The sequence below is a fragment of the Morone saxatilis genome, unplaced genomic scaffold, assembly GCF_004916995.1.
Source record: "Morone saxatilis isolate NCDOM2014 unplaced genomic scaffold, NCSU_SB_2.0 Contig15, whole genome shotgun sequence".
NCBI classification, from domain to species: Eukaryota; Metazoa; Chordata; class Actinopteri; family Moronidae; genus Morone; species Morone saxatilis.
The window spans coordinates 22,254,184-22,279,300 of NW_023339707.1; the positions used below are offsets into that span (position 1 = coordinate 22,254,184).

A 25,117-nucleotide genomic window follows, 5' to 3' on the forward strand; every position below is an offset into this window, starting at 1 on the left:
ACAAAGATTGTTATCTCGTGTTATCTGGATTACGGTACTCAGTTACATGTAATACGTTACTCCCCAAGTCTGGAAATAATTATACATTATACAGTAACAAATACTAAATATGATGTTAGCTGATGATTTAACGTATTGTCCTAACAGTTACTAAATGTCCTGCACCAACAGTAAATCCCCTAAAAAAGTGTTGACCACTGATAGTTCACAACAGAGCAGAAATCCAGTGGGCATGTAAAGCGGATCTTGTAGTCTTCACAGCGTTTTCCACCGGGCTGCTCAGCATTCACACAGTAAAAGCCACGAGTAGCGTCATATCTGCAACATATATAATAAGCAAACTATTAAAGGGGCACTCCACTAATTTTTTACACATGAATGTAAATTCACTTGCCATAAGTAGATAACATCTCAGTCTAAAAATCCATGGGTGGAGCACATATTTAAAAGAATAGTTTGACATTTTGGGAAATACAACGGACATACTACATGTCTATACAGTCAAGCTTAGCTTAGCATAAAGACTGGGACAAACAGCTAGCCTCTGACAAAAGCTAAACTGGATTTATATATTAACACTCAGTCTTGTTGCCTGTCCTATAACTTACACTTGAAAGACATCACCAGTCTTGTGTGCAGGGACGCCAGACACAGTCACGGCTTCAATGGCCACAGGCTGGGAGCAGACCTGACTGGGATACATCAGCTGCACCCGGAGGAGGGTCTCATAGTCCCCCTGCCCTGTCGGATTGTCCATGTTGAACCAGCGTGTCCTACAACCTGCCAGTGAAAAGCATTAAACAAAATAGGCATATGAAGACATTGACATCAGATTCATTCATTTGTTTTTGTTTTTATCATTTTATACATCTATAAGGCTCATATGTTTGTTAAGATCTTGCTGTAATCCGCATTTTTCTTTTATGTTTTCTCAAAAATCAACACCTTTATAAAATAAAAACAAGCGAGTTGTAGCAAAATGAATCCTACCTGTATAAAAACTTACCCTGACAGAAATCTGAGGGACAGGTCAGTATCACTTGATAATCCTCACATTGTTGACTCCTCTGTTCTTTATTGATGCATGCAAAGCCAAAAGTAACATCATAGCTGGAATATAATAAAAAGCAGAATAAAGCACTTATTATGAAAGGTTGAATGAATAAAAGCCACATCGTACCTCTATATCTGATAACAAATTCACATGCTTACGACAGGTAGGTGTCTCCAGTGTGTAGGGCAGATAGTCCACTTGCTGTCTTGGCCTCAATGCTGATCGGATTTCTACAGACTTGACCCGGGAAAGTTGTCAGTAACTGAAGTATGGACTCCACATCACCCTCCTCTGACGGGTTGTCACTGTTCAGCCACTGAGTTCGACACTGCTCTGACACTGAGTGGAAATTACACATTAGTACATTTTTGCTAAAACTGGATTTCAGCAAAAACAAGAATGTTTTTTGACTGTATGAAAATTATTGGTAGGGAGGGTATTGTTTTTGTTTAACTTTTTTGAGTGGGACATTTTTACTTTCTTATTTAAATTTTATTTTAGCCTTGGACTAGTATGTTATTACATTCCGGTGGTAGAAGAAGTACTGAGATCTTTTACTTACTTTACTACTTCAGTAGAAGTATAAAAGTATTAGCATCACAATATACTTAAAGCACCAAAAGTAAAAGTACTCATTATGCAGAATATATAATATTTATAATAAATATTTTTGGATTATAAAGGATAAGACCTACAAAGTACCTTCACAGAACTCTTTTGGACAGGTAAATCTGACTCTGTAATCTTCACAAGTCCTGCTTCCCTGATCTGCATTTACACAGGCAAACCCATAGGTGGCATCATAACTGCAACAGAAAGGAGAAGAAGGTGATGAGTGAAGTCGCTCGCGCCTCCCACTAATTCCATTTGTTTTAATTTTTGACTGATGTTGTCACTCACTTTAGAAAAGTATCGGAGGTGTTGGAGGCAGGCTCCCCTAAGAGGGTCTGGACCTCAATGGCTATTGGCTCAGGGCAGATTTCTCTCGGGTATATGTTTAGGAAGTCACTGAGGACCTCATAGTCTCCATTTCCTGTTGGGTCATCATGATCAAACCAGCGCGTCCTACACTCTATAAATGAAGAGGAATCAAAGAAACCTGATTTGCCTGCATGTTAATATGTATTGTTAATAAAAAGAGAGCTCAGCCCTACATATTACTCCTTGAAATAATATTGTATAATTTTTTGTTGTACCACATACCTGAGCAGAACTGTCCCGTGCAGGTGAACTTGACCTGATAATCGTCACACTGTCTCCATTTCTGTTCTGAGTTAAGGCACAAAAGGCCCTCTGCACTGTAACTGCAAAATACAATCATTCCATCCTAATATTACACTTGGCTTGAGATCATTTTCGAAAGTAATTCATGTTAGTGTGTATTGATTCCCTTGGAGTGGCAACACTGAAACTTAATGGTGGGCCGCAGGTCAAAAGTAAACACCTACTGTATTGTATTGTTAAGATGCAAAATGACACTACTATCCAAAGTTCCTGTAATTTTCGAACTTCGCAAAAACACAACAGCTATTGATATTTAAAAATGTAAAAATTGCTAGAAACATCTGCATCATCTAACCTTATGGCTTTTTGGCCTACAGGCCCCACTTTTGCCAGCCCTGCTCAAAAATGTAAAATTTTTTATGAACCTAAACAAGCAAAATATTTGCACCTAATTTTGTCCTTGTCGAGTTGTTTAGGAATATACTAATATCACCCAATATCTTAACAACAGTACAACATTGTTGTGAAGACAAGCACCAACTCGAATTGTGTATTAGGAACATACAAGTGTAAATATCTGAGAGACAAATATAGTCTAGTTATTTTAAAAATACATTAAAAGCACGTCTGTAAATTAGAGTTTTAGTTCTAAAACATGATTAAATGTTTTGTTCTATATTAATAAAAAGAGGAAAAGAAAGAGTTCCTGACTCTGACTTTTGCACCACATCATAAATCCTCATTAACATCTCCCTGACATCAAATCAGTAGTGGAAACATTAAGACTTTACATGTGGAAGGTGTTCCTGGTGTACTGCGACTTGACTCCAGCAACCGTCTGAGCCTCCATGTCCACTGGGTTGGAGCAGATTTTCGTCCAGTGCTTCCTTCTCAAGTCACTCAAGAGCTCTGAGTCCCCATATGTGGAAGGATCCCCTTCATCAAACCAGGCTGTCTTACAAGCTGCGAGAGGAAAAGGTTAGATTTCGACAATCTGCTGGGCATTAATGCTTAATTTCTCAATTGATTCAGGCAAACAATAATACAGGGCTTACTTTCCAGCGCAGCGGCAAAAATCTGAAGGTCTGAGGGAAGAAGATCAGTCTTTGATCAGTTATACATTTAGTTTTTTTTCTGATAAATTATTGTGTGCATGGCAAGAAGAAATTAATTACCTGATACTAGAAGACACCAAATTACAAAGCTCTAAAATAAAGTTCAAAGAGAAGACAAATAAATCACTATTATGAAATACCTTAGTGAAACTTTAATCAGTTGGAAATAAAGTCAGAGTACCTGAAAGATCGACATGGTTTTCTCTCTAGTGATCTTAAGGAGAGAAAATATTTTTTTTAAATCCAGTGAAGTAAAAATAAAATGTCCTTTGGATGTTACTCAGAGTTGGTCTCATGTGAAGAAGAATCTGTTAACATTCAGCAGCCTGTTGTATGTCAATCTCTCTGTATTCCTGCTCCTCCCACAGAGGTTGAGCCTAATATTATTTTTCAGTAACAAGTAACCCTCTATGTTATGTGTTGTTGTGTGGCTTATCAGTGTATTGTTAGTGTTGTATAATGTCATTTTCTTCCATAATGGAATTTCTGTTTAAATGCAAAATGATTGTTGATTTTATTCATAGAAATGGTGGCATTGTGTCTCTGCCTCCTAAATGCATCAAAAATTGTATATCTTAACAAAAACATATCTTGCCTTTAAATATCTCTATCACCAGGATACCAAAGTAAATAAAAACCTACAGCATGTCCTATAAACTTTATTTTACACAACATCTCATTCTTTGCTATTATACATAAAAGCATCTGTTTATTTATTCATTAATAATATAATTCTTGGTTTTTGAGCAAATCAATGTGACTTTGTTTTACTAGGTGAACGGATAGGTTCACATTTGTTCATTTCTGTCTTTAGACAATATATTTAGTTACTCTCTTTTTTCATGAAGCTTCTGACTTGTTCCCGATGCTGAGCGATTGCAACCATGTTTGCAAATATAAGTATCTGTTAGGCCACCTAATGGATTCAGTACTGTGTGTGCTGAAGGGATTAATATGGAACCTATGAAGTGAAATGATAATGATTTTAACTTTAATGTTTCCGTTGTCTGATAGCAAACTTGAAGACTTGTGTCTCCCTGCCATAAGGTCAGAGAGTCACCGCCCAGAGTGTGTCTTTCTTATGCTTTAGGCAGGTAAACTGTACCTGTACAGTGCGGATGAAAGCTAATCTGTTGAATGTGACTATTGAGTTTCCATAGACAACAACTCAGGGGTTGACCAAATAACCCCAGGCCCTGCTGTTAAATGTCAGTGAAAGAAAAGTATAAAGTAGCCAGGATTGGTGTAGAATAACTGTTATCTGCATGACGCAGCACATCCAGAGGCAAGAAAATTATTATTTCATTAAGTGACCACAGGATTTCATTGTGATGTGATAAAAGGTCTAATGGAATTTCTTGGATCCCTGCATCAATCCCTGCTGCCCATAATCAGTTTGTAGGCTACTTCTCAACATTTTCTGCCTCATACCTTCCAAGATTTATCAATAAAATCAAGATTAGCTGTTTCTGTGTAGGTTAACACCATGTACATAAAAGGTCAGATTCAGTTCTGCCCAAATGCTATTTAGTCTAAGCCTTTCCACCCCAAACCACACTACTGTAAACTTGAACATGTACATCTATAAGAGAGTATGTAAACCATATGCTGGAGTACTACCTCAAACTCAAAGAAGCCAATATGTTTGAAAAAAAGTATTTAATAGGACACTTTATCAAAAGAGTAAACACAACCATATGCCAAGTATAGTTAACCTTTCTCCTATAAGGCAAGAATACTGATACTTTCCATGTCTCGATGAAAAGATTAAGTACAAGTACAGTATACGCCAAACATACTTCTTGTATAGTTGTCAGTATAAGCCAAGTGTACTAATTTTATTGAAAGTAAACTGAAAGCATACTCTTCTTATTTTTTAGCTTTCCAGCATTTTATCTGTATCTAATAATGTCTTAAAAGTGAATAATTTATTTTGTAATGTAATCATCAAGAAATGTGTTAAATGAGTCAGACTAATTGTGTACACACTGTGTGAGAGTGATGATTTATCATTTCTAATTAAGCAAATGAGAAAGAAACTACACGCGTAAGAAGGCCTCACCTTTTTGAAGGCTAGCAGATGCGTGAGGCATGTACAATATCTGGGGTTCATTGTTTATAACACAAGTAGCCCTCTCTTACATGACGAACATAATGAGCGCGAAAGCTGAGCCGCTCCAAACCCACCTTTGTCTTGTCATCCTCTAAAAGATGATTAGTCCTCACGTTTCTGTAGGTCCAGGTAACCCTTTGCGGCCCTGAAGGGGTCCCTCTCTTCAGGTTACATAACTGCCCCCCTTGCGACTGACATTGTTCCATTTGCTTCAGGATGTCAACAGTAGTTCATGAATTGTTTGACTCTATTCTACATAATGTTTGCACTGTATTACGAGCAGCTGCAGACAACTATATTTCTAAAACCTTTGAAGAGTGACATGAATCACTTGTACAATATGTCCATAATGTATATTGATGTAGGACACTGTTATGACATTGTATTTTATGTGTCTATGCATTACCCAGGTCATTTTTCTTTTCTTAAACTTTTTTTAGGCTTTCTGCCTTTATTGAGTAGGACAGCTGAAGATCAACGGGAAAGGGTGAGAGAGGAAATGACACGCAACAAAGGGCCACAGGTCAGATTTGAACCCAGAGCTGCTGTAGCAATGGTACATAGGGCACAACCAGATGAGGTATCAAGGCGCCCCTTGCCAAGGAATTTTAATAAAGTACAATAGACTATGTAAGAAGAGAGTACTGTACCCATGGGACAGGTGTATTTTAGAAACCTGATTTTGGTGTAACCTTAACAAGAGAACATTAGGTCTTGACTTTCTTAATAGGCGGTGTAATCTGCCTCTGTTCAGGGACCCAGTTTAAGGCTTACCTGTACAATGGATTATTTTGGAACAATGAAGTGATTGGGTGCAAAAATACTCCACCTAAAGAGAAACCTCCCAGAACAGAGCAAACCACAGCAACACAGAGGTAATAAAAAGAAAACTCACAAGATTACAAATAGCACATGAATTTTGTTTTTAATTAAGAAACACCAAGGGCAAGGGGAGCGTCTTTCCAACACTGGAAATGGATGTCAAGTCGCCCTGACGGGGACAATAATCCATCTGGTACAATTTCATTCATTTAACCGAGTTATCTGCTTTTTTCTGCCATTCAGAAGTGAAACAGTAAAATGTTTAAAACATTTGAAAATAAAAATTTCCATCATTACTAAAAAGTGCAGCTTTAATATTTTGCAATTGCCTAAAAAAAACAAAAAGCAGTTTCTTGACGACTTTGCATTGGGCGTGAGTGTACAGTGTATATATGGAAATCCAGTTTAAGAGCAGAACGTCATTCTCTGCTTCAGTGTCCTAAACCTGGACCACAGCAGTGGCTCTTTTCAGTCCACATGTTCATATTTGAACAAACATGATGACACCTTTCTGCGTACATAAATAATTTATTTGTTGCATTTGGAGTCTAAGACTTTTTTCATCAAGTGAATAATAAGACCAGTTTCCAACCATTTGACCAGGCAGTTGCAGTCAGGTACTTAACCTTTCATGGAACTACAATGGGAATTTCTGAAGAACTTACCGGGGTGCCGTATTCAAACTCAAACAAGAGGGGAAAAACGAGGGGATGTGGGAGGCAATACACAATAACCAGAGGAAAGAAAATAGCAAGCTTCTGTGATTGCTCTAAAACAGCAGAATCAAGCCTTAAAACAAAAGCGATGGAAAAGAGGAAAAGAAAAACAAAAAACATAAAATAAATAAAAATGAAGCAACTCTAAGAGAAAGGATAGTGCTCATTTTTAGGATATTAATACAAATATTTTAAGCTTACAAAAATGAGAAAAAGGTTTGTGAACCCCAAAGTGATCGTGCCGTTGTGATTTTGTGGTGTGGTTGACTAAAGGTGGGCGAGCATGCTTTATTAGAGCTACACTACTGGTCACAGCACCTGCAGGAGGTTTCCACTGCATTCCCACATGACCAAACACTATCCCAACTGTGTCCTACTGCTGTTTGATGAATCTCCCTCTGCAGAGAAAACAACCCACAGAACCACAGAGCCTTCAGAGTTTTATAGCTTACTGAATTGTCGCTAAAGCTACCAAACCTGAAAATTAAGTAACATCTTGAGGCAGTTCTGGGTTGATCCTCCTGAGGATATGGATAATGACACACACACACACACACTGACACACACACCTGACTCCACACTGGGGCTTAAAGTAGAGTGACCTATGAGAAATGGAAGGGGCTGAGACATACATAACCAACACATTTACTAGCATACACACTCATTCTTAATTGATATAGATATCTACCTGACTGGCAGATAGTTTAACACATAAAACAATATCTTCAACAACCACACATGAAAAATTACACCCTTTTCAATTCACTGTTTTTTGAGATCTACTCAATCAAATAAGGCTGTGGAGGCAACAAATCATGCCATATTCTTATAAAATCAACCTCAAATGCCATGCATATCAACAAATGTGACACTAGTGTATACTGTTTTAGATTCATCTAAGAACCAAATTACTAAAAGACACCTCTACGTGTGACTGACAGGAAACCGTACGACTATGTGCTGCATCTTTATGTCTGACATTAGCACCAAGGTTTCTTTCTTTTTCATTAAAAAGAAATACAGACACAGAAGACACAACAGTGCTGTGAATGACATGCAAAGCAAAAATCGTGACAATTGCGGTTATTAATTTGTATTTGACGACCTGAGTTGTGTACTGAAGCTGCATGTGACCGTGACTGTGTGCGCTCCTCTCCCAAAAACAAAACTGTAAGCATGCTCGCGCAAAAAAAAAGAAAAACAACAAAAAAAGGTTCCTCTACAGAAGTGAAGAAAGAAGGCCTAAACATCTTCAAGTATTAATACAGTTAGGCCTATAAAAAGCCCTGGACACACAGTATTAGAACCCAGAATAAACTCTAGGAAAGTTGAAGAGCAGTTATGGTTAGTTTGCATGTTTTCCCCCACAAATATAATATATATATATTCATATGTATATAAATAAAAATTCAGTGCTGTAAAAACATCTCCAACTCCATAGGATCTGACCCATCGTAGAAGGCCTAATAGTTTTACTCTTACTCTTCTCATGGCTAAAACTACTGCTGGAAGTATGTAAACTGTACTGGTTCTCCTGTGTTAATAGTCCTTCATTGAGAATACAACACTGAGGAAGAGAAGACTTGTTAATATCATTTTTTCTCTTTTTTGGTTTTACTGCACACAGAGAAACATATCCTGTCGTGTCATCTTTTTTTGTTTTGTTTTTGGTAGCAGCAAAGCACCAAGTTTGTGTCAGCCTCTTTGTGTGTAAGTCTCTCTGTGTGAGTCTGCTGTGTGTATGACATCACTCCATAGTCTCTGTGTGTGTATGCGTGTGTCTGTGTATGTGTGTTCGTGTATGTGTGTTGCGATCTATGAAGAGCACGGCTGCACGTTGATGCCGCGGGCTGCGTGGGCTTGCAGGTCGATGGCCTGAGCTGGCTGCTGTCCCGGCCGAGCGTTCATCAGTGTCAGGTTCCTCACGCAGCCCGTCATTCCCGACGAAAACTTCCCTCCTGTCATAGCAGCCATGTCTGGGGCTCCGCCTGTCACATGAGAACACACACAAAAAATTGTGTCTGTTAACTATATGACTGAGGTTATACAGTGATTCTACAGCGGTGTGCAGCAGTAGTTAGTAACGCTAGCTGTTGTTTAGTGTGTTTTAGCCCTGGACCCTGTCACAGCTATGGACAGACATAGACACACCCATCTAACAATTATCATACAAGATAAATGATTGTGTGTCCCAAGACCAAAAAAAGCCAAAACAAAGACACATGAAAATGAAGGAGCATAAAAAGAAAATTAACTAATAAAAGATAAAATATAGGAGTAAAAAAAAAAATATATATATTTTAACTATAAACGCTTAAAAAATAAAGATAAGAAAAAGAAAATTATTAAGCTAATAATAATAATAATATTTGATGATTTAAACAATAATATTATTCATTGGTGACGGTTATATATCTAACTTGTCAGTGATGGGGCTCCATACTTTCAGTTCACTCACCCAGGTATATACTGCCTTTGGTGTTGACCATGAGGCTTCCGCCTTTAGACTGTCCATGTAGCGCGGCTCCTCCATCAATCTGGATGTACCCATCTTTTCCAGTCCTGCAAGAAAAGAGGAACACAAGGAAATGAACACAACTCAATATCAAGCACTGAACAGACAAATCTGAAAATTGCAGATAATGTTGATAATATCAATCATACCTGACTGCTGTGATCTTATGCCATCTCCCATCGTTGATGGGCTTCCGGGACAAGATCTGTGCCTCTCCGCTGCCCAACTGGTAACTGGATAACACACAAAGCATCAGTATCACTGCAACATTAATATGAGCTGAAAATAATCCTACTCATCCAGATTTCAACAGAACTACGGGGTTACAGGCCTGAGTCACCTGAAAACAAGGCGTCCATTCTGTAGACCGAGGCTAATGAAGTCCTTGCCTTTGCCGTGTTCTCCGTGTTCCTGGAAATAAATGTGTTAATTCAGCAAGGGAAGGAGAGGTTGTGAGACTGAATGTGGTGAACCACTGACCAGCTGCAGTCATTTTCCGCACCAAGAGTCATAATAGCAAACATGAGGCAATGCATACAGATTGATCCCAACAGTATTTGAATAAGTGTGACGTAAAACCTTCCATGCGAAATAATATTAACAGACGCCATCATGCACATTGTGCAATACAGATATTTTCACAATCACATGATTCTCCTGAAATATCTCATTATTGTTTTACTATACATACATGTATGGAAAACACACATTATGAAACATGCCAAATAAACAAGGAGTGTCTTGTGTTTGAGTGGATACCTTTTTACTAGCATGCACCTTTCGCAAATTGCGTGCGCCATTGGTCTCCTGAAGAAAATGGAGTTGGAGTTAGAGAAGCAACATGCATTGATTTAGTGGTGTCAGACAGAGCCGTGCTCACAGCCAACATGCCTAGCAATGTTACAGCCTCTGTGGCTCGAGTATAAATTAGAATTGTGATGACGATGCTGCTCAATAAAATACAGTATTGTGTCAGTGATGTATTACTGTTGACATGCAAGTCCAAAACTCACTGACTGTTATGAGAACATTAATGAGTGTCACGTCTTTACAGATGAGGTAACGGTGATGATTAAGAGTGCTGAAATGCAGTAGCAAAGTTAGGGTGTGGATGAAAAAAGTGGACGGGAAGGTTGGGATTATATGGTTTGGTCCTACAGATGAGTCCAGGACCAGGACTCACCACTCCCTGCCACAAGATCAGGCCCTCAGAGGAGCCAGTGTTGATCTCCAGCTCGATGGTCTCTGGTGAATCATGGGCACTAAAACATAAAACATACATCATTTTTCCCTTGATGCATGTTTCATCAACTTCTAATAATAATCTGTGAGAGTAAAACAGTGTAGAAAAGTAGACTATACTGACCTTCTTGGGAAAATGGATTTAGGAAGGCCAATGTATCCATCATTGTGGAAATGAGCTGCATACTGATAGGGTGAATCTACAAAACATACAGAAAATGCAAATCAAGACAACATTTGGATAATAGTAAGGTTGCTGTGAAGTTTGATCCTCACTGTTATGGTGCCCTCCAGTGGCGAAAGCATGGAAGAAAACCCTGCTAAGACTTGGTTAGATACAACAGTTGTAATCAAAGAGGTATTCTTTAAGTGAGATTGAATCACTTAGCAAAGTATTTTATTTGTTGGTGGGTGTGTAAAGCTTAAAGACTATGTAACTTTTAAAAGAAGAAATAACACATTGTTCCTCTTACCAATGAAAAGTTGAATTTATAAGCAATAAAACGCACTCATGCTCAGTTAAATACTATCAGGGAATCTTTCTGCTACAGCCTGACTTACTTAGATAGATATTGCAATATTACTGAATTAGTTTGTTGACTTTATTACTCTTTTTTGTGCTACTGTGTCATTATGTTTAAGCATGTCAGAGAGATTTAATCGTATCTGGCATGCTGTTCATAAATTCAATACATATGATGTGTTAACTTCTTGTTTTACTTCTGTCATTTTGTAACATGCTGAAATATAGCATAAAAGTAAGTAAAAGAAGATCTCAGTTATGTCAGTTACAACGCAATACCAGTAAGGTTTGTTAGCATTGGCTAATAGAAGCTATACCAGACAAAGTACGTCTATACCAAAACCCCTGAGTCTGGAAATGAGCAATTTAATGATTTTATGATTGAATTCACCTTTACAATTGTAACAGGAAGATCATTTTATTTATTCTTTTAAAAGCTACATAGTCCCACTTTAAACACATATATAAAACAAAATATCACAAACCTAAATTTGATTATATGCCCAAAATCAATATGCAAATACTGCAATTTTGAAAACAACAAAAATCTTCAGTATGACCAAACCAGGCTCCATAATGCAAACTCATTTGACAGTCAACACATGAAAAAGTTATTTCACAGAGATCAAACTGAACGCACCATGGGTCCATGCAGGAATACCGCATTAAGTACAGAATATGCTTGAAATACATCTCAACTCACCCAAACACACTGTGCTTTCAACAGACAGTTGAAGTTGTTAGTAACAGCGCAAATGTGTGTAGCAGATTTAATGTTCTGACTCAGACAGTTTCAGAGAGAAAGACACGTATTTTCGTGTATTTTCTTGGTTTATAGACAAGCATTGTTGAGGTAGATGGAAACATGATTTTATGTTGTGAGTAGCCATCTTACAGGCATAGACATGATGATAAGGAAAAACAAAAACAAGGGGAATTCCACATTTCATTTGGGTCCAAAAACAGGGAGCACAAATCAGTTGATCTCCCGGCTACAATCTACAATCCTATTACCTTTTGATGTAGATGCAGAATTCCCCTCTCCCAACTTTCCAATGGGGAAAAGAGCCTCAGTTGCCAGTTGAGTACAGAGGCATGTTTGGTTTGTGTTTATGCGCGAACATGTGTTAGGCAATAGACAGTTCGGCTTGAGCTTGGAAGGAACGTGGGGCCCCTCGAGCTCAGACGGGCCCCTGTTAGTCACGGTCGTGTCAGGCAGACTGAATATTGAGATACTGTACCATTTGCCTCGCTAGCTTCCAAATTCCACTGGGCCTCGGGCAAGCTGGTGACATGGCCTGTGTGTGCAGGATATAGCCATGAGAGTGCAGGGGTAAGACATACGTAATCACTTAGGGTTGACCCTCCCAGCATGCACTGCAGGGGAGTCAACTGTCTGATGTTAGAGGGGCTTCATACTGTGGAGAATGTGAGTCATATGGACTCATTTCTGGTTGTCTTCTTTCTACTTGATTTCTACTTTGTCTATAGGATGCATGTGTATGCAGTAAGCGATAGGCGCTGCAGGGGGCCAAATGCTTTGGGGATTTGGAGAATGTTTTCAAGATAATATTGTATATTAAACACAATAGAACAACACAATTAAACCATTTCCCCTCACATGTTGTTCTTTTTTTATGGCTTTGATTTCAATACAACATTTGGTATACATGTTTGTGTAGCTAGTCAATACTTACTTTCTTCACAGTTCAGACCCGTGTGGCCGGGCGTACACACACACTTGCCGTCGACACAGCTGCCGCCATTCTGGCATTGAAAGTTGCTCTGGCACACGTCTTTGACCACCTCACAACGCTCACCTGCAGGGTCACATACCAGGTATGGGTCAGGGGTGAAAGGTTGACAGTCAAGTTCATACCAAAGACAGGGCGAGTTCATAGGACCGGGGGAAAATATATGGAGAAAAGTTATAGATATTGAAGGTGAAGTGAAAAATGGGCAGAAAACAGAAATGCGGTGCAGATTAGGCACCAGAATCCAGCGCTGTGTTGCAAATAATAACACGCTATGTCTTTTACATCATTTAGAAGACTTTAAGCACTTTCGCCACTAACCTTCAAATCCGTCCTTACAGAGGCACTGGTACTCATATTCAGCACTCGACATGCAGTGACCACCATTCAGGCAGGGCCGGCGGTCACAGGGACTGTTGTCCACACACTTGCGGATAGATCTGAATTCTGTAAAGCTGTAGGACAGATCCACCTTCTTGTTGTTGATGGAAACCTAAGCAGGCGGTGCAGACAAGTTTAAGCCACCACATACAGAAAAATGTTTGTGAACTTTTGTTTTATTTCCTTTCTTAGAGATCTCACCTCTCCTATACATCCCTCAAACATTTCGCTGACATTGGCAGGCTTAGGCAGGATCTCCATGTTGGGGACTCCTCCCAGGTACATGTGGGTGTGGATATTGAGGCCCTGGGCTTTTCCTGGAGACATCTTTTTCTCCACTGGGCCTTGGTCCACCTTCAGGTGGCCGGATCTCTTGTTTCGCTCGGCCACAACTCTGTGCCACTGGCCCAGAGACACTGGCTCTGAACTCAGAAGGATTGCCTGGCCTGAAAATCAAAAATAAACATGGATGAAGTGGGGGATTTGAATCCTCTTTCACTTAACTCCTTTGTCTCTTTAACTGCATTAAAAATCTTTATAATTTATTATAAGATTATAACTTATAAGACACATACAGTACAGTAAGGACAAATACATGAATGCCTTTCTGAAAATGTTATAGCTTTGTGTTAATAATTTACCTGTGCCCAGTTCATATCTGAACTCTACATGTCCTTCCACCATGGAGATGGCGACAAAGTCCTCCACCTTCATTTTCTTCCCTCCACAGAAGAACATCAGGCCATCTCTTTCCAGGGGCTTGAACTCCAGCTCAACACGCAGGTCATCATGGATGTTGGTCAGTGGAGGATAGGCTATGTATGATTCCTCACCATCAAACAGTGGAGTGGTCACCAATTCCCCTGGTGAAAGTGAAGTAAAATGGATATTTCATTACACATGAAAATTATCTATACCAGCATTGTATATATTCCTAAAAATACTTAATGTCTTAATGGGAGATGAGATTAATTTCCTGTCTTACCATCCATGCATTTGTTTCCAGACTTGCCAAGATGGCAGCGGCAGTCATAGCCAAGGCCATTTGCGCGGTTGATGCAAGTGGCATCTGGTCCGCAGGCCTCTGTGGGAGTTCAGATCACAAACAGATACATAAAACAATATTTATTTACTAGTATAACATTGCACTGTTAAATGTGCATAGTGATAGAGTTGATAGCAGCACCCAGGTACTATGATACACACTATATATATATATTTGTGTGGTCAGGTGGAGATCGTACCTGAGTGACAGTGCAGGGATGAATGGTGCTGGCAGTTGCTGCCTGTGAATCCTCTCGGGCAGCTGCACTTATACAAGCTGGCATCTGAGTCCTCACACCTCCCTTCATTCTGAATGATGACATGTAAGAAAATATGTATTAATTATGGGATTAAACACAAGACCAATACTACAAATACATCATGTGGATGGATGCAGCTGACCTGGCATGGCTGGTCTTTGCAGGTGGGACAGTTTGTGACACCAGTAGAGCTGCGGTCAAGGTCTTTGAAGATGACTTCATCACCTTGGATAACCAGCTGACGGATACAGCCTGCATACAAGAAATATCAACAAGGATGAGTCTTCACACCAAGAACACCTTTTCTCTTCATCGTATATTTCCTGTCAAGGTCTAAACAGAGATGTCTTACCAACAAAACCAGTCTTAATGCCAGCAGTTTTGGCGAGGACTGTGAAGTTGGGGTAACCACCCACATGCAGCTCCTCATTCAGATCCAGGCCCTGGAACTTGCCCTGAGAAGAGAAAATATACATTTATGGAACATATCAACTGGCATAAACAAATTAAAATACATATGCGTATGTGACAATAGGAGTTACATTAACATTGACAGAAGTACCTGTGAGCTGCCGTTGATGGGCTCCCCTCCGTCTACAATGATGTAGCCCAAGGTGTGGTTGCGATACAGCTCAACTGTGTGAAACTCTCCCAGTTTGACAGGGTTGGGGTCACGTATGGTGGCCATGCCGGAGCCCACGTCAAACCTGAGTCAATATAGCAGGTGATTACCGACAAGATCATCAAGCTGTGTTTTAAATTAATTAGCAGAAATATCAGTGTAAACTTACCTGAACTCTAAGCGGCCGCCCACTAGCCCCAGAGAGATAAAGTCTGCTCCTGTGGTCCTTCTTTGGCCATTGTAGAGGATCATACCTACACCACAAATACAGGGTGAGTGAGTACTAGTAAAAACTTAATCCTCAGTGCATTCCCCAACAATGATATCCATCTTAATAAGTCCATAAATCTAGCTGATTTATTTAAACAAATGGAATCTTACAGTATTTGTAATGCACATTATGTTCTTTCAAGAATTTCCTTGAGTCAATGATGAAACAATATCCTTTTTCAGCTTTGTCTCAAAATAATGCCATTTGTTTCTGCAAAATCTTGATTTTAAAAAAGATTTTATACCAAATAAGAGTAAGGGACTTGTTAGGATGGATATTGTTTGGAATAGATCCATTCACACAGAAGGTAAACTCTTTGAAAGCTGGATGGTAAAGCAGCATGCCATGGGGAGGCAAGATAAAGCCAACCAAAGCCATGTTATAACCTGCCATCTTATCTGGGCATCACTGGGCTGCCAAGTGCAACCAGTCACACCATACTGCCAGTCCTCTTTTGTTTGTCTCCACATGCTGGGAACACATGCTTTGAATGAGCTACAGAGGCTCACAGGAAGTGGGAGCATGCCCTCTCACACATCTAGCTATACCATCTCTGATAGTTGTGAAAAGGAGTCATCCATTATCTATTATGATCATATTATGCTGTAGATACTTATATCACACCTTTAAACAATGTGTTCAAATATCGTTTGTGATTCATTTTTAGCTTGTTTGTTGCTAAACACATACTTTGTCAGTCAATATAAAGAGAATAAGAGCCATATATTTTCCTTTGATTTAACAAACATTTCACTGTAATGTCTATTCTTTTTGCTGCCATGTCATTACAGAGCACTGTCGGTAGATTCAAAGAAACCATATAAGTTCTTGCAAATTTAACTGTAGCCCTCTTTATTTTCAGAACTGCAGTGAAACAACAACACCTACAGAAACATGTGTAGCACTGTATTTATACAGTTCAACCATATAAAGACTGTGATTTTGAACAGCAGAGCTGCTATGTAGGTGGTATAGAAGATGGCGAAGTAGACTGGCATGTAAAAGTGGAATTGTAAAAAGCTATTATTATGCTGATGACTGTAATACACCTAGAAGTGGCTTTGTGATCATGAGGGAAAGCCTGTACGAAAACATAGGCCATGCACCATCTGGCATCTCTTTCACAGCCTCTAAATCAGCTCTGAGCTGGATGCATTATGTGAAAATATGATGGAGCCAAGAAGCAGAACTGCCAACATCACTCTTGAGTTCCTGAGGATCTCAAGCACTGAGACTCACCAGCGTACAATATGAGACCTTCCCACCACGTGGGTGAGAGGAAGAGGTGAGGGAGAGAGGGAAGGGACAGAAGACGCAGTGAAATTATACATGAGGAAATATAACAAACATAGTACAAAAAGCAAAAAACATTTTCACGCTGCAATATTCAACAAGAAAACAGTGTAAAATAATACATTATACAATTTAACTGTCAAGCTAATTTAGAGTTGCACTTCCTTACCATCAACATTATCGGGTCTAAAGTTGATCTTAATGCTGAAAGCCTTGTAGGCATTTTTGATGGTGGGCAGGGTAAGGTAGGACGAGGGTTGCTGGGCAAAGTATGGCATCACTCTCTCTGAAAAAGCGAATTAATCTCATAGTTAGATATAGATAACTATACAGTTTATACAGTATACTACTTTATACTTTTCTTTTATTTATTAACATCCCTTCCTACAGTACTCCCCACTCTGCAGACTAACCGTGGACTTCAAGTGTAGTAAAGGCTTCCACTTTTCCCTGTTTGTTAGAGGCGGTGCAGACATATGTCCCAGAATCCTCATGGGTCACCCCAGGAACTGTCAGCACATTGACTTCTTGGAAACACTTAGGAGGAAGCTCTCCATCCAGCTGGATACATAAACAGTAATAAAAAAGTTACTCTCTTCAAGCCAGATGAGTTGGCATTTAGACTACAGACATCATAGAGTATTAAAAGGAGGCCATACAAACGTCCTCTTGAAGATTAAGTTTATTGAACAACAATAATATCTTGGTTACCTTGGACCATTTGATCTCAGGTACAGGGTATCCTGAAGCCACACAGGGCATGACTGCATCAGACCCAACTGTCACCTCCTTAGTTTCAGGCAGCGCAGCAATTTGAGGAAGGGCTGTGCAAACAGGCAAAGGATTTCAATGAGGCTGGTGTTAACAGCTTAATTGCCAACATATGGCAGCAGTGTGTGTACATGCATTTCTGCAAGTGTGATGGAGGGAACTTAATGTGGTGTTTTCTGTGCACTCACACTGGACGTTAAGGACCACCTGGGACTGCACTGAGCCTACGTCGTTGGTGGCCGTACAGCGGTACTGCCCGGCATCGGCCTCCGTCACCTGCTCGATCTTCAGCATGCCACCCTTCACCATGATATGAGCGGGCAGAGACCCACCGACTTTACTCCACTGAACCGTGGGCTCTGGGTCACCAACAGCCTGGCACTCAAACTCTACTGAGTTTCCTATCATCACAGTCTGCACTGAGGTACGCACATTGATCATCACCTTCGGCAGGGCTGTTGAAAAGAAAAGAGCAGAGAAGTGACACGTTAAATTTGGCTTTGATGTAGCAGGGTGTATACTAATGTATTTGCTGGGATCGTAACAAACCTTGGATGGTCAACCTGGCAGTGTCTTGAGCCTGACCATACCCACTGCTGGCTCTGCAGATATAAACACCTTCATTGCTCTGCTCAAGGTTCTCAATCCTGCATAAAAAAATAATTACACACATGAAAACAAGCCACAGTATGGTTTTTACCAGAAAAGATCTTACTGTCATCAATTCCCATGAAAAGACAATGAATTCATTCTTATATAGTCTATTGATCTCTGCCTTTATTGCCCATCAAGTATTAAAACACATTAATGCTGCTTTAAATACTTGCTAGAGCACCAAGAATATATATATATATAACAAATATGTTGAAAAGGCTCAGCTATAAATACTTGTTAATGGGTAAAATGTGGAAAATTGCAGTTAATTTAACATCATATCCATACATATGGTGTGTATGAGTCACCTGAGCACCCCATCCTTGACGTGGTGGTTGGGTGGAAGAGCTCCTCCTTCCTTCAGCCACTCGATTTTGGTGTCTATACCACCTGCTGCGGAGCAAGTGAACTCCACAGCGCTTCCCTGGGCCTTTACTTCCACCTGGGGTGATACACGCACTGCCAAGGGAGCTACAGATTGGAAGGATAGAGACATGATTTAGGTCTTGATGTGGTAAAAGATTATCACTACTACACATCTTTTTTCAATTCTAATCTTCCTGTTCCTGTTCCTAAACATGTGCTAACTATCTACATCGAGATTTTAATTATTTAGAACATGTAAAACCTTGTCAGATTATTACATTATCAGCAAACTTACATCTGACTGTGACTTTAGCGACCACTTCGCTGTTGCCCACTTTGTTGCTGGCCACGCACTTGTAACTCCCAGCATCCTCAGCAGTGGCCAGGTTGATCTGAAGATCCCCTCCGCTAACCTGGGCCCTCGGGGGCAGGTTTCCATCAAGTTTGGCCCAAGTGTAGGTCAGAGGAGGAGTGCCATGAGCCAGGCACTGCAACCTGATCACCTCCCCTACCCGGACAGCCACGTCATCAGGCATAGAAGTGGCATAGGGAGGAGCTAGAGAGAAGATAAAAAAGAGATATAATTGCAAAACAAGACATATTAGGAATTTCTAGTCACTGTCGTCTATCATCCATTCTAGATCCAGTCGATGAATACTTTCAAATAAAATGACAACAAACACTCACTCTCTACATCGAGCATGATGGTGACTTCAGTGTTGCCCATGTTGTTGGTGGCACTGCAGATGTATTCTCCAGAGTCTTGGCGACCCACGTTGGGCAGCACCAGGCTGTTGTTCACCACCTTGTGTCTCCAAGGCAGAGGAGAGCGCAGCTTGGACCAGGTGATCGTCGGGGACGGGAAACCTAGAAAGGCAAATAGCAGATCAAAACATTAATTTAAAAAAAGTTTGTACAGGGGTTTTTGGACAGTCTTTGGTAAAGTCCTGCAACATAAAAAGTGCCACACACAAACAGGACAGAAAGAAAAAGCCTCAAATGAATTCCAGTGGTATAAATGAGCCATCATTACCTTGGGCCTCACAGCGCAGTGTTGCAGTCTGTCCCTCCACCATAACCATCAGCGGTTCAGTAACAAAGGCCCATGGCACTGTGGGCACTTGAGAACCTCCTTCAACCGTGACCTCCACCTTGGTCTCAGTAGTGCCCTCATTGTTGCGAGCTGTGCATACATACGTGCCACTGTCCTCCGGACGTGCTACTAGTATCTGAAGAAAAATGGATTTGCCTCAACATACAAATACATGGAGTTTCCAAACAAAGCTGATTTCAAATAACTGAAACTGTTCTTCAGTTGTTGACAGTGTTGTCAGATGTATTTACCTGCATGACTGCGTTGGACTCCATGGGTACAGGGCTGCTCAGCATGGTCTTGCGGTTGCTGTCCAGCCTGTGCCATGAGACGGTGGGGCGGGGCTCTCCTGACGCCTGGCATTCCAGGTTAATGGGCTCTCCCACCCTGACACTCACAGGTCCAGCAGGAGTGACGGTGGCCACAGGAGACTCTGAGGGCACAAAATACAGGTATGGCTCTCTATCTGATGAGCCACTAGAGGGAACCCTTAATTTACAGGTTTGGGGTGGGGGTGTGAGGACTGAAATGTGAAAAGTCCTTCTGTAGCAAAAATGAATGTATGAATGTGTTCTTGTTTGTAGCTTACCTTTGACAATCAAAGACACGATGGTGTGGGTGATGCCGAACGGGTTGCTAGCCACACAACGGTAGGCACCATGGTTCATAGGGCGGACAGAGACAATGGTAATAACCGAACCATCTGGGCCAACTTTAACATTATCTGCAGAAACAAGGAGAAAATTAAACATTAAATCGGCTGTAGAGGCCGCAATTTAAAGGTCCACCAATTCTATATATGAAATTGTGTTCACTTATCATGGTTAGCACTATTAAGCCTGTGTAAACAGTTGTATAATGTCTTCTATACCTCACTTTCTAAAGTTTTAATATAACCCTGTCATAAAGATTCCCAGCTTGGGCTTCAGACTTAAATTGGTTTAACGAAAAGTCTACATTTAAACTGAAGTGGGCATTTCGAAGGCAGGGTATTTAATGACAGATGCTTTTTAGTTGCATTATGAGAAGCGTATGATGCAGAGTTTTTGGAGGTTTAATTTGTCTCTTGTCAGTCCCCCAATTTTATGGGAGAGCAAAACTAAATCACTGGGGTAGCCCTGTAAGACATGTTGAGTAGTTCTCAACCTAGGGTCTAAGACACCCCCTTGCAGATATTCATAACTAGGGGTAAAATATCTACAGCTAAAGAAATCTTGTGGGAGTGTGTATGAGTAGTCTAGCTAAGTCAAACGTATTTTCACTCTTTTATAAAAACTGTAAACAGAGGTCAAAGTAGACCGGAAGAAATTACTGGATACAAGACACAGATTTAATTTATTTACTGAATACACTCCACAAAGCACTGATAGAAGCAAAGTCTCAAAAAACCATCATGTCAGTAACTCTTAGTAGGCTAAATCTTTTAGAAATGCAAAAACCTCAATGTCTAAAGAAAAGGAACAAAAAAGAGTTTTAAATTAAATGAAGTAACAGAGGAGTAATTCATGGGTGGGTTGCAGCTGTAAATGCTTGTAAATAATGACATCATAAAATCAGAACTCATTAAGCAGGTTTATTCCTCAATGTGTGTGTGGTTATTACCTGGCAGCGGCTGGTTGTTGGCCAGTTTCCACTCCAGTCTAACAGGCTGGGCTCCGCTGTACACCCTGCACCTGAAGCTGGCAGACTCCCCTACGCGCACCGCAGCACTGTGGGGCTCAATGGCGATGATTGGACTCTGAAGACCTGCAGCAGAAACCAGCGGTTTGGGATCCGGACAGATTCTATTTGAACATTACTTTTCATGATCTCACTTCATTTAGCTGACTTATTATTCACAGAAACCTGAAGTAACAAATTACTATTCAATGTGGCTATGGGCTTCACTGGCAGAAGTCCAGGAAGGAGTGAAAGAGGATTAGATCATGGGACAGTAGCGAGGAAAATCATTCAATCTGAGGTCACGTTGGGCTCCACTGGAAAGTACGACTGGAAAGTTCATTCATGAAGTGAGGCAGTGTTAGTCTGAGAACAACACCCTGCCATGTAATGCCCTGCCCTTAATGTGTTTTTCCCAGCCTCTGACTGATGCTGCCATCAACTGTAATTTCCTTGGTTAGACAGTAATGACTGTCTAATCAGACGGGCATCAAGCACAGTAAAAGAATAGCGGGAACATTTGAAAAATGAGCAAATATCAAAATCTATTTTATTATTCGGTTTTGATATGAAAAATACTTTTTTGATCTGTCTGCAATGTCAGTTAATATGCCACCTGTATGAGTCCTAAACTTACGTGAAGAAGATGAAGTAACAGACACTGAGACAGAGGCCTGGTGGACGTGAGATCCTGTGTTCCCAGTGTTGCCCTGAACCCGACAGACATACTCCCCTGAGTCCTCTGGAGTGGCTGACAGGATACGCAGCTGACTGCCCAGAACCTGCACACAGCAGACAAGGAATGGAGAATCTTCAGCTCATCTTACAAGTAAAATCATCATTATACTTTATACTTTACACATTTATACTCCTATCACCTCTACTGCTACTATTACTGGCATATAATACTATATAATACTGATATTTCCCAATATTGCCCATGAAATCTATATGAATATAGGATTTAATATTAAAATGGTGGGGGGGAAATGCTGCACAAAAATGAATTTTAGGAATTATCTAGTCTAAATCAACACATGTAAAGAAGAATTCAAACCACACATTGGAATAGCAATAATCCTATTAATGTCTAGGTTCATATGCTAAAGAGCTTCAAACTGTAATGGCAGCGATTGTGACCCAAATGACCAAAATTTTGAGGGGTCTGGAAAAGTTTTTGTCTGCTGCATCACATTCAAAGATCGAGAAATTATCTTTACCAACATTTAAGACAGATGTCTGATCAAATGGGGGCAAAATGATTTCACCTTCACATCTTAGTGTGATTACCTGGTGGTTGGAGGAGAGGCGTCCACTGGCTCTTGTCCAGGTGACTTGGGGAGGAGGATTTCCAGGGGCAAAACAGTTGAGCTCCAGATTCTGGCCCTCTTGGACATCAGCTATAGATGGCTGGATGCTGACCACTGAGGAGCTATGGTCTGCTGCACAAATACAAACAGATGCACCTCATAATGTTTTTCCTGTAAAAGATTCACTCTGAATCTTATGACTTTACAGGAAGTACTGATTGTTTATTTCTTTCCTTTTTTGTGGTGTATTATAAAGTGATAAATGCTCTGGTCATTATTACTGTGAAACTACTGTTCATGTTATTGTGTTTCTCAGTTGCTGGGTGACCTTAAGGAGGGGGGATATTGGTAGATAAGGGGAAAGCATGGAGGGGGAAGGTTATGGCTTTTCTGGATGGGAGGGAAGTTTTATTTTAATATAACCTCCATTGTCATAATGCCAAACTTCTCCAGAAAAGGAACAAGTCGTTTGTAAATGGCTACTGCACCTGTATGTGTATGTATGTTCATATCTATCTATTAATATTATCATTGCCGTGTTTTATTTATCCAAACCAAACATCTGCGGTGGGATGATTCCATTTGACTTCTGTGAGAGCTCACCTTTGAACACAGTGACTTTAATGGGAGCACTATTTGAGCCAATGCTGTTGCTACCAACACACATGTAAGTGCCTGAGTCGGACATCTTGATGTTGGGGATGAGCAGAGTGCCAATGTCTGTGCGGTCCATGCGGGCCTGGAGAAGACACACCAATAAGTGACGAGATTAGATACTTATCTTAAATACACCACCTTGTGGCTTTCTTGATACAAATTGCTGTGCATTACATTTCAAAGATATGATTTTATTAATATGTACAGTATAAAAACACACATAACTCATACAGTTTATTGAAGACAAAGCACATCACTTACCTGACTCATGTCCCTTGAAACTACACAAATATGACATTGCTGACACTATGACAATACTAGCTAATAGCGACACAAAAGCACTACAGCGTAGATCTTTAAGACAAGACAAGAGTTGTTATTGCTACAGTTCATTCTTTCTGTGAATGGATTTTGGTTTATGATTTCTATGACACTGTACTTTGTACATGAATTTGTGTACGAAGTAGTGCCAACATTTATACAATGATTGGTGGGGTTATGATTTGTTAATATGTCATGATCAGTGGTAATTAAATTTAGTATTATCTTTTTTCTAAAAAAAGATTCATGATTGATATTTTCAAAATGATGAAGATTAGGAGATGATGTGATACATTGATTTGAGGTTACTCGATAAGCATTGCAAAGCAGTTCTTAAGAGCAAGATCAGTGAATAATCACTAACCAGTGCCCTGGAAGTTAAAATCCATTATTAAATATCTGAGAGCAAATACTGAGTAAGAACCAAAACCTGAACTTTCAACACTCTCAGAACCCTCATGACTTTCTGGCTCATGAGCAATCAACAACATGACTTGTTTGTACACTACTCCACATGGCAGTCAGAGACCCAGCAAGGCTGAAAATGAGCTTTCATAAAGTTTGGAAACACCTCAGAGGGGAGGGGAATCAGGAGGGGAGGGTCTGGGTTGGGATTACTGTATCCGGGGGGTGTTGGGGCATCCATGGACAAAGCTGCTTAGCTCCAGCCCATTCAACCATGAGGGAGGCTAAACCGAGCAGTGGCTGAGGCGGGCCTCGGCTCAATGTGTGTCTGAACCCATTGACGAGTTTTCAAAGCAAGCCGTTTGCTAGAGCATACAGAATTTCTGCGTGGTCGCACGGCAGAGCCCAGCTCCCCCTGGGAAAGGCTGACACAACGCAGTGGCTCTCTGAGGCAGAACTAAACAGGCCCCGGAGCCCTAAACGAGCCGAGGAGGGCTGTGCAGAAACCAGACTAACACAATACCCCTTTGGGCAGGGGGGCAGCGGGCTGTGCCTGGCACTGAGCAAAATATGTCTGAAATACCTACAGTACCTACTGTATATTTAGTCCTGTTAATACACTCAATGGAATGATGAGCATCAACTGGGTGCTGAGAGCCCAAACATGTCAGCGATGGTATGATGTGGACAGTACAAAACGAAAGACTATGGAACACTTTAATTAATAAAACGCAACATAAAAACATGTACTGCATGCAAGTACATTAAGAAGTCAACCAGACTCAGGCTATTTGGTTTTAATGTATTTGGCATCAGCTCTAAAGGGACTTAATGAGCAGCTGTGGTAAATTAACAGGATTTACAAGGTGTGAATCAAGGACACATTTGATCATGCACTTAGTCGACAATGTGTGAAGACGAGGTCAGTAGAG

General features: G+C 40.4%; 2 protein-coding genes across 13 annotated transcripts in view; both read right to left on the minus strand.

Annotated features, from left to right (window-relative positions):
- Positions 1-20: 20 nt before the first annotated feature.
- si:dkey-205h13.2 lies at positions 21-3,696 on the minus strand. The gene is made up of 11 exons (XM_035657180.1): positions 3,575-3,696; positions 3,454-3,484; positions 3,334-3,363; positions 3,070-3,241; positions 2,258-2,358; positions 1,955-2,126; positions 1,757-1,860; positions 1,213-1,393; positions 1,007-1,110; positions 609-780; positions 21-318 (listed from the first exon to the last, which is right to left on the minus strand). Exons 1-11 carry the CDS (start codon positions 3,587-3,589, stop codon positions 180-182), a joined length of 1,221 nt encoding a protein of 406 aa, XP_035513073.1. The 5' UTR covers positions 3,590-3,696; the 3' UTR covers positions 21-179.
- A 2,716-nt stretch (positions 3,697-6,412) lies between these two features.
- The window catches only part of hspg2 (heparan sulfate proteoglycan 2), an 89,870-nt gene continuing 71,165 nt past the window's right edge, over positions 6,413-25,117 (minus strand). For 7 of the 12 annotated variants that reach the window (XM_035656380.1, XM_035656376.1, XM_035656382.1 and 4 more), the window contains 34 exons: positions 23,406-23,541; positions 22,783-22,934; positions 22,130-22,274; positions 21,436-21,579; positions 20,423-20,557; positions 20,085-20,266; positions 19,774-19,969; positions 19,428-19,607; positions 19,036-19,296; positions 18,683-18,845; positions 18,270-18,367; positions 17,909-18,175; positions 17,661-17,773; positions 17,363-17,510; positions 17,119-17,235; positions 16,896-16,913; positions 15,555-15,639; positions 15,326-15,470; positions 15,116-15,218; positions 14,906-15,015; positions 14,704-14,812; positions 14,445-14,543; positions 14,101-14,322; positions 13,661-13,905; positions 13,400-13,571; positions 13,022-13,144; positions 12,566-12,622; positions 10,926-11,001; positions 10,743-10,821; positions 10,319-10,366; positions 9,900-9,970; positions 9,709-9,792; positions 9,503-9,606; positions 6,413-9,032 (listed from right to left, as the gene is read on the minus strand). In XM_035656380.1, the coding sequence (XP_035512273.1) occupies positions 8,860-9,032; positions 9,503-9,606; positions 9,709-9,792; positions 9,900-9,970; positions 10,319-10,366; positions 10,743-10,821; positions 10,926-11,001; positions 12,566-12,622; positions 13,022-13,144; positions 13,400-13,571; positions 13,661-13,905; positions 14,101-14,322; positions 14,445-14,543; positions 14,704-14,812; positions 14,906-15,015; positions 15,116-15,218; positions 15,326-15,470; positions 15,555-15,639; positions 16,896-16,913; positions 17,119-17,235; positions 17,363-17,510; positions 17,661-17,773; positions 17,909-18,175; positions 18,270-18,367; positions 18,683-18,845; positions 19,036-19,296; positions 19,428-19,607; positions 19,774-19,969; positions 20,085-20,266; positions 20,423-20,557; positions 21,436-21,579; positions 22,130-22,274; positions 22,783-22,934; positions 23,406-23,541 (4,560 nt within the window). In that variant the 3' untranslated portion in view covers positions 6,413-8,859. The remainder of the gene's footprint in view (positions 9,033-9,502; positions 9,607-9,708; positions 9,793-9,899; positions 9,971-10,318; positions 10,367-10,742; positions 10,822-10,925; positions 11,002-12,565; positions 12,623-13,021; positions 13,145-13,399; positions 13,572-13,660; positions 13,906-14,100; positions 14,323-14,444; positions 14,544-14,703; positions 14,813-14,905; positions 15,016-15,115; positions 15,219-15,325; positions 15,471-15,554; positions 15,640-16,895; positions 16,914-17,118; positions 17,236-17,362; positions 17,511-17,660; positions 17,774-17,908; positions 18,176-18,269; positions 18,368-18,682; positions 18,846-19,035; positions 19,297-19,427; positions 19,608-19,773; positions 19,970-20,084; positions 20,267-20,422; positions 20,558-21,435; positions 21,580-22,129; positions 22,275-22,782; positions 22,935-23,405; positions 23,542-25,117) is intronic. The other 5 variants (XM_035656373.1, XM_035656374.1, XM_035656378.1 and 2 more) reach the window with 5 other exon arrangements.